We start from the raw sequence: 24300 nt of genomic DNA, 5'->3' as shown, positions 1-24300 counted from the left end.
ATGGCTGGCTTCACACTTCGATTCTCAGATGTCAGCTTTCTGAGTAGCTAGAATTACACTAGAGAGTCACTGGTGTCTGGCTGTAGTCATATTTTTTTTTATTTTTTAAAAATTACTTAAAACTGGATTTTTCTGCAACACGGAGTAAGGGAAGTCTGTCTTGAGGTACAAATTGAAATATTTAGTTTTTTTGACAAGTTTAAGAGGAACTACTAATTTCAAACATTTATAATATTGTACAGAAAAGTCTTAAAAGTAATGCATCACTGATTAAAATAATCCTTTATGCAGAAAGTCTGCATAATTCGTTGAAATGTTAAAAAGAGTTTATGGAAATTTTCTTGTTTTTATTAGTCTCTAAATAGCATTGGCTATAAACATGAAATGTTGAATGGAAACTTAATATAAAAGAAAATATCATACACCTGTCTCTGCTATTTTAGAAGCAAGAAATAGTCTGTTTCTGGTTTTCTAAAAGGAGAGCATCTTTTCCAAGGCATACGCTACTCAACAAGTGTCCTAGCTTTCCCCAAATATGCTGTTTTCTGTGTACTTTTTGTTGTACTATAAAACATATGATACTATAAGAAGACTCTCATGAAATAAAGTGTGGAATTATGTTCTTGTTTTTTTAAGTCTAGTCTTAATATCTATTCTTATAGTCTCAGCTCTGAGCTATGCATCAAAATTTTATATCAGAGTTTATAAAACATCAAGTAAGACACAAAGGGTAAAGCTACAAATGTCATGTGTATATGTGTGTTTGTGTGTATGTGTGTGTACAGATATACTCAGAATTGATTACCTGAGAAGAGATTAAAGTGAGAGGAAGAAACTAAAAACAAAGTTCTTCAAAGCAAGCACAATGACAAGAATTACTGATATGCTTTATATTTTATGGTTTTTCACTGAATGTGCTTCTAACTGTGCAACATATGTCTGTTCTGAGGTTTACAAATGTTTATTTCATAGGAAGTATGTTTGGATCCAGTGAAATGTAGACTATCGCATTAAAACTAGGTGTGTAATTCAACCCTCTGTTCTTCTTTCATATCCTATCTTTTATCTTTAGCAATTAAAAAGGTGCAGAATAACATAGAAAAATGACTATACAAGTAATGTTATACCCTGCACCACATTGAATTTGATCATACTTCTTTGTTGGTAGTCGGGCTTGAATCCTGGGTCAGGTCTTCCGCACAAGGCTAGTGCTGTACCACTTGAGCAACTTCTGGCTTTTTCTGTTTAAGTGGTACTGAGGAATCAAACCCAGGGCCTCATGCATGCAAGGCAGGCACTCTAACACTGATCCACCTTCCCAGCCCCAAATTTGGTCATACTTCTTTTATAAATATAAAATAACTGAACAATAGAATGCAAATAGAAATATTTCTTCATCCCCAGTTCATCTCTTAAAGACAACCTGTGTGGTGAATTTGACACATACACCTTCTAATCAATTGTCATTTGTATTTTTTTTAAGGTTCCAGCAGGTCATCAACACCAGCGATCTTTGCTTCTGATCCTGCAACCTGCCCCATTATCCCTGGCTGTGAAACAACAATTGAGATTTCCAAAGGGCGCACGGGTCTGGGCCTAAGCATTGTTGGGGGATCTGACACATTGCTGGTGAGTACCCACCCAGAAGTACTTTCTCTTGTTGGGCAGCCTTCAGGAAACAGTGACTGGGGGTTTTCAGATGATTTTATTAAATAAAATATAAAAACTGATGAACATGTATCATTTGTTGTTATTTTAATTTATATGGAAACTATTTACATTGGTGATTCAGATGATTACTTTCCGTAATCCATACCAACTCAAAAAAGATAGTATTATCCAGGTGATATGATCTTTAGTTTTCACAATGTTTCTGTCAGTTCCCTGGTTATTGATATATTTTGATTCCCATTTTGTGTATCAGGTTGGGTTACCCATATAGAGAATGAGAAACTGCATACTTTGTAGACAAGATTTTCTAAATGTCACCAATACCTATAAAAACCATTTTCCTTTGGGGATAGAATGGTGATGTCTTGATGTACATAGGACTTGTAAATTTTGTAAAATTGTCATGAAACTTTCCTGTCATTAGAAAAATAGAAGCTTCTTTGAGACAATTAATGAAAATTCTAATCTTACATATTTCCTTAAATTATGTGGCTTGCATACAACTCAACATGTGTAACTCTTATGGATGTAGACAGTTTGGATTGCCTTTTCCATACTGTTGCTATGGAGAACGAGACCAAGCATGGGATAAGACATGGGTATGTTGTGTTTCGGTTCTTAGGGTGCCATTATTATCCATGAAGTTTATGAAGAAGGTGCAGCATGTAAGGATGGAAGACTTTGGGCTGGAGATCAGATTTTAGAGGTACAGAATACTTGTTATTGACCTACAAAAATAATGGAGAGACAATGGGAATGTGTGTCTTCTTGGTTTTTTTGTTTCCCTCCCTCCATCTCTCCCTTCCTTCCTCCCTCCCTCCCCACCTCTATCATCCTTTTTTCCAACTTGCTCACCTGGTCCCTTACCATCAGAGTCCTCTTTCTGTACAGGTGAATGGAATTGACTTGAGAAAGGCCACACATGATGAAGCAATCAATGTCCTGAGACAGACACCACAAAGAGTGCGGCTAACCCTCTATCGAGATGAAACCCCATACAAAGAGGAGGATGTGTGCGATGCCCTTACCATTGAGCTACAGAAGAAGCCTGGAAAAGGCCTGGGATTGAGTATTGTTGGTAAAAGGTATGACCAGAGAAGACCTTAGTGTGTGAAATCTTTATGGATGACTTACGTTAATAGCAGTTAATAGCTGGTATTGATTCACTCACTGAGGGGATAAGAAAAGACACTATTTTTGAACTTTCTAAGAATTTGAGAGATTTTTGAAGGTCTTCAATGATAAATCCATTTGAAAATTTCTGAGTGCCTCCTGTGTGCCAAAAAATACATTAGATTCTGAGCAACAAAGTTTAATAAGTGATACCTGAACTAAAAACAAAAAAAATCACATTCTGATGAATGGGAATTAAATATAGACTTATAACAACTCAATCTGCTGATAACTAACTGAAATAAACTTTAGAGGAGCCACAAAGTGTAGGAGAAAGTACCAAGTGATCCTATTTTAGGGAAAATGTCCAAGAAAAAAAGTGCCTGAGTTGAGGCTGAACACAATAAATTGATAGTTGCTCTATTAAAGGAGATGGGGTCAACATAAAGTTGGGTGATGGTATGTATAAACGCAGTATGTACTTGTTTAAATAGTTAAATTCCTTGAAGAATGTTTATATGTAAGTAATACTAGCAAATACTAAGTTTCATAATCCTTTTTTTTGTGGTACCATAAGCCCATCATGATGATCATATACCAGATAATCAAATGAAGTCAGCACTCAATAAAAAATAACTCAGGTCTGTGATGGCCCTAAGTTAATACCTGTATTCTTTAGGCGTCAATCACAATTTTCAAAGCAGAATATTTTTCTACTTGGTCAAAAATATATGAAGTTGGGAAGTATATGTTAGAATACCTTTTGGAATTAAACACTATAGCATGACCAAACCGGCACATGATTACCTAGTTCTGCAACAACATTTCTCCTGCAACAACTAACAGACTTTTTTAAAGACAAATACTAACTTTTCATTAAAGCACAGAACTAATGTAGCATTGAATCACAATGGGAATTTGTCAGAAAAATTAGGCATTCCAATTTGGAATATGGTATTTGTATTCTGACTCTTCTGAAATGTGATGCACTTAAAATGTTTGTTTTCTCATAATGGGTGAGTTAATCATGGTACTATAAAAACTCTCAATAAACACATTTATAAGATCATTTCTTTGTTGCTTTGTATGTCCCTCCGCCACAGTATAACCCCTGCTTTCACTGTATTTGATGTTGTTGTAATTTGTGGAGGGGAAGGGAAAAAACAAATCGTTTAAATAGGGATACAGGTGGACCCATTGCAACAATGAGATGTACAAGTCGTTATGTCAAAAACGAACTTTACAACTTTGGGTGGGGAGGAGGGTTGGGGGGGGGGGGGTAGGAGGAGGATGGGAAGGGAAGGGGAAACAAAGGAGGAGCCTACAATGCTTAGTAAGAAATGTACTCATTATCTTGCCCATGTAATTGTAACCCCTCTGTACAGTATTTTCACAATAAAAATAAAATAAAATGAAAGGGCTGGGAAGGTGGCTCAGTGGTAGAGCTCTTGCCTTGCATGCCTGAGACCCTGGGTTCGATTCCTCAGCACCACATAAGCAAAAAGAAAAAAGCCGGAAGTGGCGCTGTGGCTCAAGTGGTAGAGTGCTAGCCTTGAGCTGAAGAGCTGAGGGACAGTGCCCAGGCCCAGAGTTCAGGCCCCACGACCGGACCTCCCCCCCAAAAATAATAAATAAAATAAAATAAAAACTCCAAATAAAAATCCCTGTTTGTCTGAGGAGAACAACATGTAAAGACTGTCTAATCAACACCTTTATTCCAAACATGGGCAAGCCCAGGATCAGATGGTGTAATATGCCTTGTTTGCATGTATGTCCTTGTCAAGAATAGGTGATACAATTCATCTATTCACAGTTATTGCTATGTCTTTATAGGGGGGAGACAGGGTTGTTCGTTTTCAGTTTATGAAAAGATATAAATAACGTTAGTGTTTGTTTATTTTAAATAAATCTGTGAAAGTTAACTGTAAGGTTATAGTTCTGGTTTGAGATGCCTATCTGCTATTTATTTTTGATCATATAAATGATGGTCTACATAACCACAGGCCAATATTCTTTTCTGTCCTTATTGTGGTATGAAAACAACAAATTTCGTACCAGTGATTGACTTGAAGTTACCATTTGCTAGCCATACAGCCCATATACTGTGGTTAGAACTGGCCACTTCTGCTCACAGTGTATTTAATGAAGAAGTATTCTTAGGAAAGATCTTTTCCATCTGTTAAAGGCCATAGACATAAGCCTACACTTTATTATAAAGTATAGTCTTACGTTGCCGAAACATTGCTCAAAACAATAATAACTATTGGAAAAACACATCAGTTTTTCATTATAAGAGGTTAGCTTTTATTAAATAAGCATTTCATGAAAGCTGAGAGAAAATGATCATGTTGAAACTTAAAATTGTTTTCAGAAATGACACTGGGGTGTTTGTGTCCGACATTGTCAAAGGAGGAATTGCAGATGCTGATGGAAGACTGATGCAGGGAGACCAGATACTGACTGTGAATGGAGAAGATGTCCGTAATGCCACTCAGGAAGCCGTTGCTGCTTTGCTGAAGGTAAAAATAAAATGCCAAAAACTATGTACTGGGAATAGGGCTCAAATGGTAGAGCCCTTGTCTGTCATGCATGAGATTCTGGGCTTAAACCTCAGTATAAGAGGGGAAGGAGTGGTGGAAGTGGGGTCTCTGGAAGGAAAGAAGGAGGGTGGGTAGGCAAACAGGAAGGAAGGAAGGAAGGAAGGAAATTTTATGGAAGAAGAAATTTATTATTTATTTATTTATAATTTATTATTGAGCTACGATTTCAATCTATTTAAAGAGTCATCACCAAGTGTATTTATGGTACCATATTTTAATGACTAAATTCTAAATAGTAAATGTTTATACTAGTGGTAGTAGGAATTATAAACTGAGTATCTGAAGTACTAGCACATCTTTTATCTTTAAGATAAACATTGTGTGTATCTTCCCTTGAAAGAAAAACATATTCAGGGGCTGGGAAGGTGGCTCAGTTGTAGAGTGCTTGCCTTGCATGCTTGAGGCCCTGGGTTCGATTCCTCAGCACCACATAAGCAAAAAGAAAAAAGCCGGAAGTGGCGCTGTGGCTCAAGTAGTAGAGCACTAGCCTTGAGCTGAAGAGTTGAGGGACAGCTCCCAGGCCCAGAGTTCAGGCCTCACGACCGGACCCAAAAAAAAAAAAAAGAAAAGAAAAGAAAAACATATTCAAACCACAAAAATCTCACTATGTTCTTCCATATTTAATACTGGATTTATTTTTTGGACCTCGTTTAGATGAAGACTCACCTTGAGCATGACTGCTTTTTGAAATAGGACTAAGCAAAAATTCTCAATCTGGGAAGGTGATAGGAAGCAGGAAGGGCACCTGTGAAGATCATGTTTTCTGGACTTTCCTGTGTCAGCCCCTTCCTTAACTACCACCTAGTACAGCAGAGTTAACACCTTTGTGAGTGATGACGAATAATATGTAAATAATGTAATAGAATGATTTTATGTTTTATGATCCATAGAATGTTTACTCCCTCCCATAGCCCTACAGGTCTTTCTGAGCTTATGTAAGTTTTATACCATGAAATGTATTTCCAAAAAATAAATAATAAAGCCACCAACTCTGAAGGATAGAGATAAGTTATAAAGTACAAAATAGTCACCTAACTACAGAAAACCTGGGATTATAGACATATTTATTTCTTATTAGGGAATGCCCAGTTTCTAGACAGATTTACCTTACTCTAAGTGAATGCATGCATACACACAAACATTTCACACACACATAGACACATACTTTAATTAGGCAATGCTGTGTACTTGTGGTTTTAGCTTACCATTTTTGGACATGAAAAATTGTAGTTTGATATTGACTAAAACACCTTCAACCTCAGCTAATGCCTGTGTCCTAGATACTGGTTAACAGGAGCTCATGTGTTGGTTCTTTAGCAGTGATCAAGCTGTTAGTGTGTGATGTTAGAGGGAGTCTCTTAGTGGTTGGTTTCATGAGGTTAAGTTCCACATTACATTCTTGTTATTAACTCTATGGTTAGGAAAGGACCTGACATATGAATACATGTGTAGATTTACTTATTAATACATCATACATTTGCCAGTCATTCTTAAAGATGCCAGGTGCCAAAGTAATCAGAATTCTTTATGGAGGAATAACTTCCTTTTGGATATAAAACCAATTGTTAGCTGTATAAGATTGATATTATATTAAAGAACTGGAGAAGAAAGTATTAAGATAGATAATTTTAAGTCAGTTAATCCAACCATTTTAAAAACCAGTTTGGCAGTAGATTAGAATCTTAGGTATTTGTGGTTGCATGTTTGGTTTTTCTCTTTTTTTTTCTTGTTTTGGCTTAGTAAATCTCCAGTTAAAAATTGTACATAAAGCCAGGCACTGGTGGCACACTCCTGTAATCCTAGGTACTCAGGATGTTGAGATCTGAGAATCACAGTTGGAAACCCAGCCTGGACAGAACAGTCCCCATGGGATTCCTATTTCCAGTTAATCACTCAAAAACCAGAAGTGGCACTGTGGTTCCAATGGTGGAGCACTAGCCTTGAACACGAAGAGGCTCAGGAACGGCCCTGAATTCAGGTCCCACAACCAAGAAAAAAAGAAACAGTTGTGCATAGTACCACAAGAGTGCTGGTAGGTCACACCTGTAATCTTAGCCATTCAGGAGTCTGAAATTCCTGAAGGTTCTAATTTAACCAGCTCAGACAGAAAAGTGTGAGAATACAGTTCCAAAGCAACAAGCAAAAGTGGAATTGTGGCCCAAGTGATAGGACTATCTGAATGAGCATAGCAACTGAGGAAGTTTGAGGTCCTAGTTTAAACTCTAGTACTGGCAAAAAAAAAAGGGGGGGAGGCATAACTAAACCTTGGCATACTTAATTTATGCACATATTTTTCATTGAAGGGTTATTTGCAATAATAGGAGAATTCAAAGCAATTGACAGACTCATAAACTTTGGTGTATATATTTTTTGGGGGGATGAGGTCCGGTCGTGGGGCCTGAACTCTGGGCCTGTGTGCTGGCCCTCAGCTCTTCAGCTCAAGGCTAGTGCTCTACCACTTGAGCCATAGCACCACTTCTGGATTTTTTTAAAATTTTCTGCTTATGTGGTGCTGAGGAATCGAACCCAGGGCCTCATGCATGCAAGGCAAGTGCTCTACCACTGAGCCACCTTCCCAACCCTTTGGTGTATATTTTAATGTGGCCTGACAAACATGTAGCTGCTTAGAATGATGTTCATAACAAGTACTAACATGAAAAAAATAGATTATCATTGGGGAAGATGTGACAAAAACTTTCATTTACTGTGTCAAACTGCTACATAAAATAAAATCTTAAAATTTTGTCACAATTATGAGGCCATTGTTGCAATTATCCTCCATTTCTATACTTCATTTCATTTTAATTGTTTTGATAATAGTGAATGACTTTTATCCTGGTAATATTACCTTACATGGTTCTTTTCCCCTTAGAACATTAAAAGCAATGAGTTGTAACTATATGAAAACAATCAGTGGTGAGTAATATGTGGACTGGTTAGCCTCTCTCTTATACAAGTTGAAAACATGGCCAGGTCCAAGAAGAGTTTAGGTTTAGGGCCACTAATACCAGGAACCAACAAAACAAAATCCCATATCAGTCAAGTATTGGCCTTTAGAATTTGTTTCATGTCCAACACAGTTCAATACTATACTTCCCTTTAGATGTACAGTACTTCCCTCTATTAGATCAGCTTAGTAATGCAAGAGCCTGATGTGTATCTTACTATTACTCTGCCCTGCATAATATTTACATATCACAACATCCTATATTGCTTACATTTTTTTTTTTTTTGTCAGTCGAGGGCTTGAGCTCTGGGCTTGAGCGCTGGCCCTGCGCTCTTCAGCTCAAGGCAAGCGCTCTACTGCTTGAGCCACAGCACCACTTCTGGTTTTCTGGTGGTTTATTGGAGATAAGAGTCTCACAGACTTCCCTGCCCAGGCTGGCTTTGAACCACAATCCTCAGATCTCAGCCTCCTGAGTAGTTAGGATTACAGGCATGAGCTACCAGCACCTGGCTTATTGCTTACATTTGAAAATATTAAGAATAACAAATGTATGAAGGCTGGACATCATTATGTTACCCAATTAGTAAATCATAGACTAAATTTAAACAAGTGAGTCTGACTGTAAAAGCTCAAGATCTCAAATACTGCACCATGCTACTTTCAGTTTTTGGCTACATGGAATTTCTTGCCTACCTGTGTTAAAGGATTTTAGTGAAATTGTACTGATATTATTTTGTATATTTAGCAGTATTTAACTACTGTGTAGAAGTTTGCCAAGCTACAATATGGCAACAGAGGCTTTGCCCAGTTATCCAAGTACTTCATCTAATAAAGACAAAACAAATTGTGATGGTGCTTTTATTGTTTTTATTTATTTTTAAACCCTGAGTTATTCAGTTCATTCAGCCTTTGTAAGTGCATTTCATAACAGATTGTTCCATTCTCAATTTCTCTTTACCTTGGTAGAAATAATTTCTAGAAATTATTGAGATACTCATACAGACACAGAGATTGCTTATTATTACTTTTAAAGTTCTTTAGAAAGCCATTTTCCACAAAGGATCAAAGGTATCCTTTACTACAGAAATTCCAAAAGAAAGATGCCTTAAAAAGCTTAGCCTATTCCTAGCTACTCAGAAGGCTAAGATGAGAATCATGGCTGAAAGCCAAGCCAGGCAGACAAATCCATGAAACTCTTATCTCCAACTAACTACCAAAAATCCAGAAGTGAAGCTGTGGCTAAAGTAGTAGAGCACCAGATTTCAGTGAAGAAAACAAGGGAGAGTGCTTGGCCCCAAACTGGCACAGACTTACACAAATAATAGCTCAGACTCAAAGAGTTGAATGTTTTCTTAAAGGTGATTATGAATTTTATTCAAACATTTGTGTAAAACAACCACTCCACAGTGTTCCTTAGGCACAGTGACCCTGGAAGTTGGTAGAATGAAAGCTGGCCCATTTCATTCAGAGAGGAGGCCTTCTCAAAGTAGCCAGGTGAGTAGCTATTATTAACTTGTTTCATTATCACCATCTGTTTCTTGTTACCTAATTCTGAAGTTTCTATGTTTTAATATTTACATGATTTGTTTAAATTTAGAGATTCGCTTGAATGAAATTGTGAAAAGTCCCCTAAATTTTAAGTAGGTTATAACCAACTTCATTTAGTTTCAATTTACTTATGACATTGGAAAAATTGTTTCTTAACAAGAAAAACAAAACCAGTGACAAGTAAACTTAAATTGGACTTCAAATTATCCAGTGCCACTGTTGTGAAGCAGTGTTTCTGTCTAGACACAATAATACAATTGGAAATTCAGATATAAATGATACTTAGGGGGAATTATCTTCCAACTTTTCTGAAAGAATTTTATGTTTGTAGGTGAGTGAAGGCAGCCTGTCATCTTTCACTGTTCCTCTGCCTGGAATAAGTACATCAGAGACACCAGAAGGTAGCTCAAAGAAGAATGCATGTAAGCTTGCTACACTATTTTTCAAGATTGCATCGGTATTTTCAGTATGCCTTAGTTGTCTGAATTTTGGCTGTCAACAGGATTCCTCCAACACACACACACACACACACACACACACACACACACACACACACACACCTCTCTCTCTCTCTCTCTCTTTCTCTCTCTCTCTCTCTCTTGCTCTCTCTCACTCTCTCTCTCTCTCTCTCTTCTCCATGTCCTAATTTACTAGGTATAAAAGCTTGTATTCACCAAAAATCTGAGCAATCTAAAGTTGTGCCTACAAACATTATCATCAAGTTTCTGTCATATTTTTCTTACCAAGCAAATTGATTTATTTTATTACTTTTCTTTGTTTAGTGTAATTGCCAATAAATCAAAAAATGCCATTAGTTGAAAATTTGAGAAAATGAATGCATCCTCTTGTGTTTTAATTACATGAAACCAAGATGCAGAAGGTGTTTTGGCTTAGTTGCATAGTTTTAGAGATGTTCAAATAGAAGAAGCTAACCATATGGCAGTTTTTGCAGTGTGACTAATATTGCAGAAACTTAGGCACTGACGTCTATGGGTTGTTTCAATGCATCCATGACTTTATTCCTCTCAGCTGCACCCATATCTTCCCATTCAGAGCACATTCTGTCCTTGACTCATTCTAAGTAGATTATAAAGTTATATAATCAATGCTTAAAATGAGAAGAAATGAGATTGCCTGTACATCTAGAGAAGTACGTGACAAAGATCTAATCATGTGTATTGTTGGTAACAATTCTTCCTTTTAAAAATAAAAACAGAAGATGGTATATGTTTAATCCCATCTACCTCCATGTATTTACTAACATTTTAATGATAAAAATGCTTTCATAATTATATTTTATCTTCTTTGCCTTTACAGCAGCATCTGAAATACAGGGGTTAAGAACAGTTGAAATAAAAAAGGTAAGGTGGTATCTTCCATGACATCTTGTTTTGTATTTTCCTATTAACAATCTTACTGTTTTATAGTACTCATCTGAAAAACTACATATGCCAATTATATACTGTGGAAATTGTACAATGTAATCTTTGCTGAATTTCCTAGGCATGATACCACATTTGAAAGCTCACTTTGTGTGTATGTATATAGATATAGATATATAAAACATATATACACAAGGAATATATATATATATTATACATTCAGTGATTTATATAATGTATATTATATATTACCAAAAATAATATTAAATGCACTTGAACTAATTCCCTTGCCTTTCACGTCTCATATTGGTCAATAAGCTTTGACTTCAACATGCATTTTCCAGTTCTTCTCAAACAATTCCACGAAAGCCATGTACAAGGGGGAAACTGAAAGAGGCTATGAGTTACTGAGCCTTTACTGTGTCCTGAGCAATCTTCCAGAGACTGCACATTATGATGCACTGATCAGGTCACTGCAGCTCTCTCAGATGCTCTTTTACCTCTGTTTTATAAAGGAGAAACAGTAGCTGATGGGGAAGAGTGGATATTTGTAGGTGGAGCGTCTGGAGTTGAGCACAGGCTTCTCTGATTCTCAAACAGGGGGTCTTTCTCACTTCACAAGTTCATTTTCTTTTCATCAGCCCCACAGTATGATTGCTTTTTCTTGTGTCCTGATTGTTTTTGCTTCCTGAACAGATATTTACCTTCCTAAATCATACAAAGAACCTGTGTCAAATAAAAAAAAATTTCTTTTATAAATTAGTTACGGTGTTTTTAGCTGCATTTTCTACTCTCCCATCTAGAAGATCAGAATGGATGATGGATTATTGTGCCAAAGAGTAAACAAAATGTCAGTTAAAAATACCACTTTGACCAAAATCTATGTTTTTCATGCAGGGGCCTACTGATTCACTGGGGATCAGCATTGCTGGAGGAGTGGGCAGCCCTCTAGGGGATGTTCCAATATTTATTGCAATGATGCACCCAAACGGTGTGGCAGCTCAGACGCAAAAGCTCAGAGTAAGTTTTACCAATAATCATGGTAGCCTAACAAATGGAGTGAACTTGGTTTTCTAAACCCTTTCACTCTGGAAAACTTGCTGCAAGGCAGTTTTAAATTTGAATATCTCTTTTTATGTCAGCTAATTAAGACACACCAGGACTTGCTTTAAGTAAAGGATAAAGAATATTAAGAAAAAAAGAAGAGAAAATGGTGTTTAATGCAAATTTGAAAGTAAATGAAATGAGGAAGTTTGTAATTGATTCAGTATATTTTTGTTATATGCTTAAAATTCATTGGAGCCACTAGGGGAGTAGGGAAAGAGAAAGTGATACAGAAGGTTATTCTAATTAAAATGTAATTATATACAAGTCTGCAATTGAAAAAAAATCTGTGAAACCAGTTTAATGAAAATAAAGTATTTCAGACAACTCGATGAAGTGAAACTTTTTCATTGGCTTAAATTCTGACTTTATTAAGTTGAAAAGTATCATTTATTTTCATTTGATTACAAATGCTGTCGAAGTTTAATGTAAATATGACTCCGAATCTTGTAAAACTACTCAAAACTTGCTTCAAGGCAGAGATTCCACATAGCTGGAGTAATATGATGGAACTCATGCTAATGCTAACTGCCCAGCTTCAGTCATATAAGCATTGTTTTAAACTACCCAATCTTCTTAAAGTAAAATCCCCACAGCCTTCTACCTCAAGTGAGGTCTCCAAACATGACTATTTTACTTTAAATGTCCTCTAGGTTGAATATGAGTCAGTGTCTTTTGATTTCTAAATTTATGGCTGACTCTTAAAAACTGATTGAACACATGCCCCAGGGGTCAACACACTTTTCTTTAAGGACAGATAGTGTCTGGCTCCGTGGGACAACCATATACTCTGTTAGTCTGTTGCAACTGCTCAGCTTTGACTTGTGAAATAGACAAATAAACACAGCTGTCTTCCAAGCAGGCTTCTATTAACCAAAGAAGGCAGTAGGCCAGATTTTACCTATGTATCTTAACTTGCCAGCCCCTAACTTATGGTCACATCTAACAATTATAGTGACAATATGCAGGTAAATTCTGCTTTCCAAATAACACTGATATTTTATTATTTTAATAGAAAATGGTAACTTACCTAGGAGAGACTGAAAGATAATTTTACCCTCTCCCATCCTGAAAACTAGAAATCTTTTATGCACCACTTCTTTTTTGTAGCTCTCTCTTAGACTTCTTTGTCTTCGGAGTTGCTGGTGGCAGTTGAAATGTGTTGTGAGCAGTAGAGAAGGAAATGCCACTCTGGTGTCAGAGTCCCACTCTGAGTTAGCAGATGCCTATTTCTCTCTCTCTCTCTCTCTCTCTCTCTCTCTCTCTCTCTCTCTCTCTCTCTCTCTCTCTCTCTCTATCTCTCTTACAGGTTGGTGATCGGATTGTCACTATATGTGGGACATCCACAGAAGGAATGACTCACACTCAAGCAGTCAGTTTGCTGAAAAATGCCTCAGGCTCCATTGAAGTACAGGTACAGTTTTAATCCCAAGCACTGTTCAGAATACAGGTTACTTGAGGATACATGAGCTTTGATCTTCAAGCAGTAAAACATATTCAGTCTCCTGCTATTATTTATTGAATAGATTCCTTGAGCATAAATGATTAGAGCTACAAAAATATGTATGATACATGTTCAGTAACATTTTTATCCTGATGTATTTACTGTTTCATCCATTTTTATGTCTAAAGGGGAGAAACATAGGCCTTAGCAGTGAATGATTAACTGCTGCAATTGTAAAGATTGTGAATGAGTAGCTTATAATTAAAGATCTTTAAAATAAAGTAATTGCACAGGAGACCATGTTTTAAATCCATCTAAGAACCCTGTAGAATTGGATTAAAATATGTTTACTGTCTGCACAGTTACGCACCCTCTGAAGCTTGTGAAATTTCTTTCTCAAAAGTTATATTTTAATCATTCCTGGTATTAAGTAGACAGGTAAATACACATCTTAGTTCAAATACTGTTTTGGAGAGAATGGCTGGCATCGCCCTAGCCATATGCACATGAGGTTTTTCCTTTACCCTTTCCCTATGTGCAGGTGGTTGCTGGAGGCGATGTGAGCGTGGTCACAGGGCATCAGCAGGAGCCTGTCAATTCAAGTCTTTCTTTCACTGGACTCACGTCAAGCAGTATATTTCAGGATGATTTAGGGTGAGCTCAGATTTTATGATCAGTATATTATCATCTATTATTTCTGAGTCACATCTTCCTGACTGACAGTTGCATTCTAGCACTCATATGAAGGTAAAACAATAGGAGATGAAGTATGAAATATAAAAGCCAAGAGCTTGTAACTGTCTGATAACCATAACATGGATTTAGCTAATCCAAAATTCATACTCTCCTTCCCACATTCACAGCTCTGGTTTTTGGAGAGAGCATTTTACCCTCACACCACCCTGTGTGACATAGAATAACTCAAATTCATACTTTAATTTTTTCCCAGCATTGTAATTAAATTATTCATTTAATGAAATGTTATCCTTTTGATTGGAAGTATTCATTATATGGATAACAACCCTGAGTATAAAAAGCATTAGAAAATAAGAAGAATGAAGAGAAGCATATCAGAATTTTATAATTTGATGAAGCTTTTACTATGCTTGCCATTGATTTTTCTCTCTGACCTTGGGATGCTTGCATTTATGACTTTTTTTGTTATAGTCTTCTGAACTTTAGCCCTCTTTAAATAAACTGGGTAAAGAAAGATCTTTTTGGGCCATGAGAAATATGCTGTATGTTAGTTTAAGGCAACTAAAAATGAGTAATGTAATTACTAAGTAAGATCATATTAGATTATGTAAATTTCAAATACTGACAATTTAAGCAGCACCCAATTACCCATAATATACTCCTTAGCAGTAATGTAGAGATGTCTGCTAGCTCTAGGGAGATGTCAGATACTGTGCAATTCACAGGTTCATTTATATGTGTGCATATATGTGTGGGTATATGTAAATATATACATATATGGGATTATAATATACTTTGATTTCCAAACCTCTTTTTACCTACCCTTTCTTCTAGACCTCCGCAGTGTAAATCTATTAGCCTAGACCGAGGACCAGATGGCTTAGGCTTCAGCATAGTAGGAGGATATGGCAGCCCTCATGGAGACTTACCCATTTATGTTAAAACTGTGTTTGCAAAGGTGAGCTTGCAAATTTTAACCGTTATCTTCCCTGTTAAACATTCATTAACAGTGGTCAGCAGCTGGCTTGTTAGTTTATGCCTGATGTAATGCCAGTTGATCTTTTGCTTTCTAAACTCCCTGCAGGATCAAGTCATTGAATATTTATGTCTAGTTTGAGGTTTAGTTATGTTTAAAAGAAAATAGACTCAAATTGAAGCTCCATAGACACTTCTAGCAACATGTGTAAAAGTATTAATGAACTGAAATAGTAAAATCTGTTCTTTCATTTTGTTAACAAGTTGTACATGATTGTCTTTTGGAAAATAGAACTTTTAAAATATGTACATTGTAAAGCAATAGCATTTTGTTTCTTCTACATTTTCTGTGAGTATGAACTAGTCAAGAGAAGCTGGACATTGTGGCTCACGCCTATAATCCTAGCTACTCAGAGGCTGAGATCAGAAAGATGGCCATTCAAGGCTCTCACAGGCTGGAAAGAATAATTTACAAGAATATATTTCAGCATAGTAATCTGGGTGTTGATAGTGTGCATCTCAGCTACAGTGAGAAATGTGGATTGTAGTCCAGGCCAGCTTGGACAAGAAAATAAAAATAACAGGTTCAAAAAGGGCCCGTGGCATGCTCATTGGTAGAGAACCTGCCTAACAAGACCTTGGTATGGTACAAGAAGTAAAAAAAAAAAAAACATATATACACATACATAACTACATAGTTAATACATGTGTATATACAGATAGACATAAATAAACAGGAAAACATACAACAAAAGGGCCCATCAGCTGCACTGGACATAGATGAAAATTAACTAAACAACCCAAAGACAGTGATGAGAAGAGAGGAATGAGAAGGAAAGAGGGAACAGCTTACACTAAGCAAAAGGAAAATAAAATATCACCTGACATGGAAGAAATAATTGTAGTGTCAAAGCTCATAGAATTCACAAACGGTATGGACCATGATAAAGACAATTTGCCTTGTGAAGGTTAAAATGTGTTTGTGACTTTAACTATCACTATTCCACAATACTGTGAAATATGTGAAATTTATGTAATCAACTAATTTTAATTGAAAACAAAAGTGAGAGAAGGGGTGGTTAGGAGCAATGGGTGACAATGTTATCACTTTGTATTCATATGCTGTTTTGTAGAATGGGAACTTCTTTGTACAACCACATAAACATAATAGAAAAATTTTAAAAATATAAAAATACATAAAATGCAGAACATTTATTTTATAAGTTTCATTTCATTGGATATAGGAGAAAAATACTAATAAATATAGTATCCAGAAGCTCTATAATCTATAATATATCAGCTATTTTCAAGAGATTTCATGCCAAAATAAACATTTATATATACTTATAATCATCTAGTTATATAGTAACTTAATCCATCATAAGAATGTTTAGAATTTTTTAAAAATGTTTAGAATAAAGTTATAATAACACTAAAGATGTTACTAAAATAATCTCAACCCATGTAAATAATATGCTGCTGACATGTATTTTAGGAGCTACAAAATTGAACAATATTTCCTGCAGAAGAAAATCTAGAATCTCAGAATTTTGTAGTATCAGAAAACAAACTTAGCCAGGTACTAGTGGCTCATGCTTGTAATCCTAGTCACTCAATAGGCTGAGAGCTGAGGACCACAGTTCAAAGCCAGCCTAAGCAAGAAAGTCTGTGAGACTCTTATTTCCAATAAACTACTCAAAAAAGCTGGAAGTGGTGCTGTGGCTCAAATGATAAAGCACTAGCCTTGAGCAAAAAAAGCTCTGGGACAGAGTCCAGGCCCAGAGGTCAAGCCCCGGATAAGCAAAAAACAACAACAATAACAAAAAAAAAACCCAACACTTTATGTCAAACCTGGTTAAAGATTCAAAACATTAATACTGTGCAAACAAATCAATAATTTGAATTTTTTAATCAGTAGAAGTTTCATTCTATTATCCTGGAAAAAAATAGTTCTGTTTTCAACCAATTTAAAGTGTTAATGCTTAAATCAAGCTGGCTGTAGGCTTAATTTATGAAAATTTTAACAAGCTATTGGAATGTCAAAAATGCAAGCAGCATTTGCCGGTAGTAAGAGTCAAGCAGTTCTTTTCCTCAGCCTAGGAACAGTTTATTTAAGGAATGGTAGTTAGAACATATTTTAGGAATTGCATTATTATAGACTACTCATTAATTTTTCTGTATTCTTAATCCTATATTTAATTGCATAATTATCTTCTGTAAGTATGCCTTAAGAGAGTAAAGTCTGTGTTTAGTCTTCGTGTCCATAGAAATACGCAGTAACTGGTTTGGGTATTCACTTTGCTTAGAGCTACACCTCCAGCCCCAGTGATGGGTTTGGAAAGTCATCTCTTGTGTCTTATCCTGGCCTGGTTGACATTCACCATGGCTTCATGTTTCTGTAAACCTTTGAGGGTTGTAACCCTCATGCTTTGTCTTAGGAAACTGCTTTTGTTCATACTTAATCATTTGTCTTTCTGTAAGTCTTCTTTACAAGGTAGAAAATCTGGATGCTATGAAATCATTCCTGTTAGGAAATTCTTAAATATTCTGTATTAATTTGAGTTTCTACCAACTAATGTTTTAATCCTCCCCAATCCAGCTAATATGCTGACTGCTTAATTATCTCCCAAATCGAAATCTCTGCTTAAAACCATTTAGGAGCCAGGCACAGGCAGCTCCCTGTAATTCTATTTACTTAAGAGGCTGAGATCTGAAGGTTGTGGTTTGAAACCAACCCAGGAAGCAGGGTCTATGAGACTTTTGCCTCCAATAACCAGCAAAAAGCTGAAAGTGGAGCTGTAGCTCAAGTGGTAGAAGCACCAACCTCAAATGCAAAAGCTAAGGGACAACACCCAGGCCCTGAGTTCAAATTCCAGTCCTGGCACCAAAATAATAAATAAACAAACAAACAAAAGTAAGGCTTCCTTTATGCATGTTCATTATTGCTTAGTAGCTGTGGAGTACCAGAATGTTAGATATGCGTGAAGGCAATTTACATATATATATATTTTGTGTGTGTGTGTGTGTGTGTGTGTGTTAAGTGTAGCTGTAATTCTGCATACAAGTCTGTTTTATAATTGCAGGGAGCAGCCTCTGAAGATGGCCGTCTAAAAAGAGGTGATCAGATCATTGCTGTCAATGGGCAGAGTCTAGAAGGGGTAACCCATGAAGAAGCTGTGGCCGTCCTTAAACGGACAAAGGGCACTGTCACATTGATGGTACTTTCCTGAATTGACTACCAGAACTGAACCAATCCAACACCTCTGTCACCTCCCACTGTAAGGGGACTGGTGCTGGTCTTGTGGATGATATTTCTTATGCTCTAGTCATGGGCCTTCAAAATAGTAGAGGAAAAAAAATAATAAGGTTGTTTTCCAAGTATGGAAATAGTTACTCCACTGAAAACTCAAAGTCATTTTTCTTTTCTCCTTGCTTCCTGTGAAGCTAAGCTCAAAGAAAGGAATTGTTGCATAGGTTTTCCATTAAAGCTACTGCTTTGTATTTACATGTACAGAAATTATTGTGTGCTCATCTTGGTAGTAGAGAGAGAAAAGGTAATTCTAAAGCTAGCTAAGAGAAGTGGCTATTCAGATGAGAAATGAAAACAATGGGGAAAATGTTGGGTAGTTTTATAAAAATGCCTCAATTTGGCAATCCAACTATCTTCCCTACTGCAAACTTTAAAAATCATATTCAAAAATTCAAATGCCCTTTTATCAGCTTTAAGTATTGCCTGTTACAAAAAAATTACTTCTCCCTACTTCTCACACACTTCTTTTCTGCTAAAATTAGTTTCTATGATTGAAGGACTGGTGAATATATGAACTTTTCCTAATTTTGTCTAGAAAAAAATATTTAATTTACAAGTGGATGTTTATTTTTGTTTTTTAACCTGTTATAAAGTATTTTCATACTGCTGTAAGTAAATGAAGATGCTACTCCATGTTGACAATGGGTTTTCTAGAAAGTAAGAATGCTAAACATGGAGGAACATGGGAGCCAAGATCTTGGAGTGCTGATGTTAACAACTGAGATAACCCTGAAAATGTGTTTATATGTTGTGTAATTGTTTTTCAATTAGTATTGATCTTAATGACAGACGAAAAAACAATGTGTTAGTTATTACTTTGGTTGTATGTGATTAGTGAGTTGATAGAAAAATGAACCGAATTAACATAACTTCATTTGATTGCCTTATATTAACGTTTATAATACAATAGTTTAAGACTAAGAGAGACAGATGGAGCTGTTTATTGAGACAACTGGCAAGATATTATCATGTGTTCATTCCCATTTTAGAGCGTGAAACTCCTACATTAGAATATATAAAGTTGCTTTAAATATTATCTATATTTGTAACAGAAGTAGTGTACAGATATTTTATTACAGCATTTTTGTGTAAATGCAGAATTAAAGTCAATAAATAAGTTTCAGTGCACACAAATTGGAGCCTTTTTTATTCCTTCCATTTTTGCTTGGGGAAAAGCTTTATAATATTGTTCAATGTTTTTTGTTTAAAATTGCTTTTCATCGTATCTAACCGTAGATGAAATTAGAAGAATTTGGGGTTATTCGAAAAAGCTCAATTTTTTTCCCTTCCACAGAGTTTTCTAACAGCAAAAATTTAGACACCTCCTGTAAAATAATGGAAGATTATATTGTAGGAGACACATAGTATATTTTTCTGTGTTGCTATTAATGCAGTAATAATCAAATCATTCTGAGACTGGTAAGGAGCTAAAGTAAATCAGATGGAAAAAGCATAATAAGTATATCACTCCCCATATGAACAGATATGAATACCTATCATAGTATATAATATATATTAATGTATTCATATGTGATACTTATCAAAGTTACCATATATGTGATGTATCCTGTATACATAAATGTGAATATATGTGATATATATGAATATGATTATATATGTGACATATTCATATATATGACAATCTCAATACTGCTTAAAGGAAGCCAACCAATCAAATTAACGTTATCACTCCACATGTGTGGCACAAATACATATACATGATATATACATATAAATATGTGATATATGTATCTGAATATAGGATATATGTATATGAATATGTGGCATACATGAATATATGATATATTTATGTTCATATATTCATATATATGACATTCCATCAATATTATTTGGGGGAAAGTCAACCAAACTAAGGTTTCACTATATATGAGAATACCCCAATAAGTAGCCATCCTTGTTTAATAGTGGTCTCCTAAAATTCATGCGTACCTGGAATCACAGAATGTGCCATTTGTGAATAGGATATTTGCAGGATATATATTAGTTAAGATTGTATTAGGTTCACATGGATTCTGTCCTGTAACTGGTTTCCTCATAAGAAACAATTGAGATATGGAGCCCAAGGAGAGTTCACATGAATTGTAGAGTAAGAACAAGTCAAAGTAAACCATACTGTAGAAGCAGGTTTTCCCTAGGCCCTTTTCAGATTTCTGCTTCCAGAACTGTGAAGGAATACATTTCTGTTCTTTTAAGTCACTAGTTGGTGATACCTTGTTTCAGAAAGACAGTGGGTTGCTCCAAAATTCAATACAATGGTTCCATTAAATATTACAGATTTCTGATACTGTTTCTCAACACTTCAAAAGGATAGCGATAATGAAGTGTTTTATTTCAGCACTTACTGATTCATAGCAACAGGAGTAGTAAGGAAAGTAGCAAATCTGCCACTCATGAAAGCCACAAGCCTGTAATCCCAGCTACTCAGGAGGTAAAGGAGGAGGATCAGCAGCTGGCCCCTAATGGCACACACCTATAATCCTAACTATTCAGGATCTGGGACCTGAAGGATCACAATTCAAAGTCAGCCTCGTCAGAAAAGTCTATGAGACTCTTATCTCCAATTAACCAGCAAAAGTATGGACTAGAGGTGTGGCTCAGCTAGTATTTTATTGTCTGAATGCCATGTAATAATGTGCCACTCCTCTGGGATCTCAGACAGCATGAAGGGGAGATGAAGGGGTGCTTTGGGGAAGATAAGAGTAGCTTTCAGAAACTTTCCTTTGGGGTTGTAGGAATGTTGAAACCGTCATCATCTGCTTTCAGCAGCCATGTATGTTGTTGCAGGTGCTTGACAGATATAGTGGAATGTATTTGATTTGTGCAAAGATGTTTCTCAACTCTGTCTCCTAGGAATTAATGTTTTAACTTCCCTCCCCTTTAAATGAAGCTATTTATGAGGCTGAGTGGACCTCCATGACCTCAAGATGAAAAATAATTGTTGCTATCAAGAAAATTTCTGAATAATGGAGTGTGAAAACTAGACAGGAAAGGTGTTTTTGAAGTGATTTTTGTTTACTTTACATCTCAGTTTCTTATCCCTCAAAATACAAATACTCCACTTCAAAGTGTTTATTAGTATGATCATTTTCATTGTCATCCAACTACTGTAAGTTCAGTAGCAGCGCTAAAAGGAATTCTGTCAAGAATGCAAATCTCAGAATTATCCCACTGAACAGATTGAAAGTTTTCAAAAGTGTGGTACTATCAGAAGACAATCTTAGACTCCTTCTAGGAACAAACTTTAACTTACTCTTTTTCTTTGCTTTCTTTTTTTTTTTTTTTTGCTGGTAGTGGGGCCTGAACTCTGGGCCTGGGTGCTGTCCCTCAGCTCTTCAGCTCAAGGCTAATACTCTACCACTTGAGCCACAGTGTGACTTCTGGCTTTTTCTGCTTATGTGGTGCTGAGGAATCGAATCCAGGGCCTCATGCATGCAAGGCAAGCACTCTACCACTGAGCCACCTTCCCAGCCCTCAACTTGTTCTTAATGTTGGTTGTTTCATGAGAAGACTATGTTGCTTGTGAATACTTGGTGATATTTTCCATCCCTTCATCTTTACATGGATATGGAAACATAGTCATCCCTGAAAACATTTATTTTGTTTTATAAAAATTCTAATTTCTTTTGTCCCTAAATATACCTTGAAATACCTGGCATTCAGTGCTCTACTTCCCTAAACTTATTTAGCCTAAAGGTATTTTATTTCAGGGTCAAACTTGAAAGGTTTGATTTGGAAAGCAAAAAGGGTTGATGTAGAAAATCAATGAAGTATTAGTATTAATGTTTTTATACCATGCACAGAATAAGTTAAGAAGGTGATTATAATTAGACTTATGTAATCCTTGCAGATAGAGCAATATAAGCAATATTTTCAGTAGTCTCACACGTCATTTTTAAGCAATCTTTTTTTCCTTGTAACTTTGTTACAAGTCGGTTCATACTAAATGTTCTGAAATTCCAATTGTTTTGCTTACAGTCTTCATGATATTTACCATATAACCATATTTACCATATAACCATGCTACTACTAACTACTTTTCTTTAAATAGTCTGATCTTTTAATTTAAATGTAAAGGGAAAATTGCATCTCACTACTTTACATGGAAAATTAATACTATTTACCATCAATACAAATAACTCTGAAAAATGCTCATAAAGCAAAACCTCATAAATTTCACCAAGATACTGTTGGCTGCCAAGAGTAATGATTTGAGGCCTGCTGTATTTGTCACAAAGGGACAGTGGCGAATTGTCAGTGTGGTGCTATCAACTCAACGGAGACTTTCCTAGACTCAAAGGAACTGAAAGACATTTTCTCATTATGTTGACTCAGTATTTGTTAGTGTCTTGCCAGGGCTGTCCAAAATGATGATCTTATGCTGTGCTTTCTCTCTGGAAAAAATCTGTTCTATTAAATTCAAAATGGTTTTGTCTATAGTACTCATAAACAAAAGCCACCCAGTCAACTCCTTCCTAGGATTAAAAGTGACAATGGAAGTTAGTAAAGATTTTCTTTATAATATATGGCTTTTGGTAGCATCATTATATCCAATGTTATAGTTTTGGCAATCTGAGTTTGAAATGAAGAACAAATGACATAAATTAATGGAGTAAAATTAATGTTGCGGTAATATTAAATAAAGGTAATGCATCTTGCACCTGGAGGTCTGTACAGATGGCAGGCATGCCTAATTATGCACCCTGCTGCCTTTAAGGGTACCGATAAAATCTCTCAACTGAGTATAAAATATGTTCATTTGCTGGCTCCAGAAAAGTTTGAATAAGGTGACCAAGACACACAAAATACACTCTTGCATTCTTATTTTTATAGGAAAAAATTACAGTTTTATAATTTAAACAAAATAAACCTGATTTTTAAACCAAATCACGATTACCATCATGGGTCTTGTCCTTTCCGTAAATGTTGAGTCCCATTAGAAAAAGTAAGGAAATGCATAAATGTAAATACTTTTCATTCATTTTCACTATGCATCAGTTTAAAAAGCATTTGCCAGTATAGCCTTTCTCTACATATTACATTGGTCAATTATTGCTAAAATGTTTTAAAACTCAGTTCTTTAAGAAGTAACTTCTCTATGAAATATAATGGTATAATTAAGTGTATAGATAATGTATAATTAAGTGTATAGATAATGTTTTGCTACATGATTTTCAGAAGGGAAACAGCTTTTATAAATTTGCTGTGAGTTCTCTTCATCTAAGGAATACGGAAACCATTTTGATGCAGGTAGACATCTATACAGTTAAAGAGCAACTTACCACTTCTGCCTTGTGCTTCAGAGTGATTTTTTTAGTGCTTTTTATTTTATTTATTGTATTTTGTATTTTATTGTATTACTTTACCTTATTTTTTCTGCCAGTATTGGAGCTTGAATTCAGGGCCTGGTTACTGTTCCTTAACTTTTTCGTTCAATTCTGGCACTCTGCCACTTGAGCTACCGCTCCACTGCCTGGTTTATGTTAACTGGA

The 24300-nt window shown here is 35.7% G+C and overlaps 1 protein-coding gene across 4 annotated transcripts in view; it reads left to right on the top strand.

Moving 5' to 3' along the window:
* Positions 1 to 19920, top strand: part of Mpdz (multiple PDZ domain crumbs cell polarity complex component) — a 161504-nt gene extending 141584 nt beyond the window's left edge. For all 4 annotated transcript variants that reach the window (XM_042686636.1, XM_042686637.1, XM_042686635.1 and 1 more), the window contains 12 exons: positions 1484 to 1629; positions 2294 to 2377; positions 2563 to 2756; positions 5156 to 5303; positions 9739 to 9825; positions 10211 to 10301; positions 11197 to 11240; positions 12159 to 12281; positions 13675 to 13779; positions 14351 to 14463; positions 15340 to 15463; positions 18564 to 19920. In XM_042686636.1, coding sequence (XP_042542570.1) covers positions 1484 to 1629; positions 2294 to 2377; positions 2563 to 2756; positions 5156 to 5303; positions 9739 to 9825; positions 10211 to 10301; positions 11197 to 11240; positions 12159 to 12281; positions 13675 to 13779; positions 14351 to 14463; positions 15340 to 15463; positions 18564 to 18710 — 1406 coding nt within the window. In that variant the 3' untranslated portion in view covers positions 18711 to 19920. The remainder of the gene's footprint in view (positions 1 to 1483; positions 1630 to 2293; positions 2378 to 2562; positions 2757 to 5155; positions 5304 to 9738; positions 9826 to 10210; positions 10302 to 11196; positions 11241 to 12158; positions 12282 to 13674; positions 13780 to 14350; positions 14464 to 15339; positions 15464 to 18563) is intronic.
* Positions 19921 to 24300: the final 4380 nt, after the last annotated feature.

Source organism: Dipodomys spectabilis, unplaced genomic scaffold (genome assembly GCF_019054845.1).
Source record: "Dipodomys spectabilis isolate Male_0828 unplaced genomic scaffold, ASM1905484v1 ptg000098l, whole genome shotgun sequence".
In the NCBI taxonomy this organism is placed as follows: Eukaryota; Metazoa; Chordata; class Mammalia; order Rodentia; family Heteromyidae; genus Dipodomys; species Dipodomys spectabilis.
Note: the sequence above shows the minus strand (reverse complement) of the source record. Positions and strands in the feature narration are given on the sequence as shown.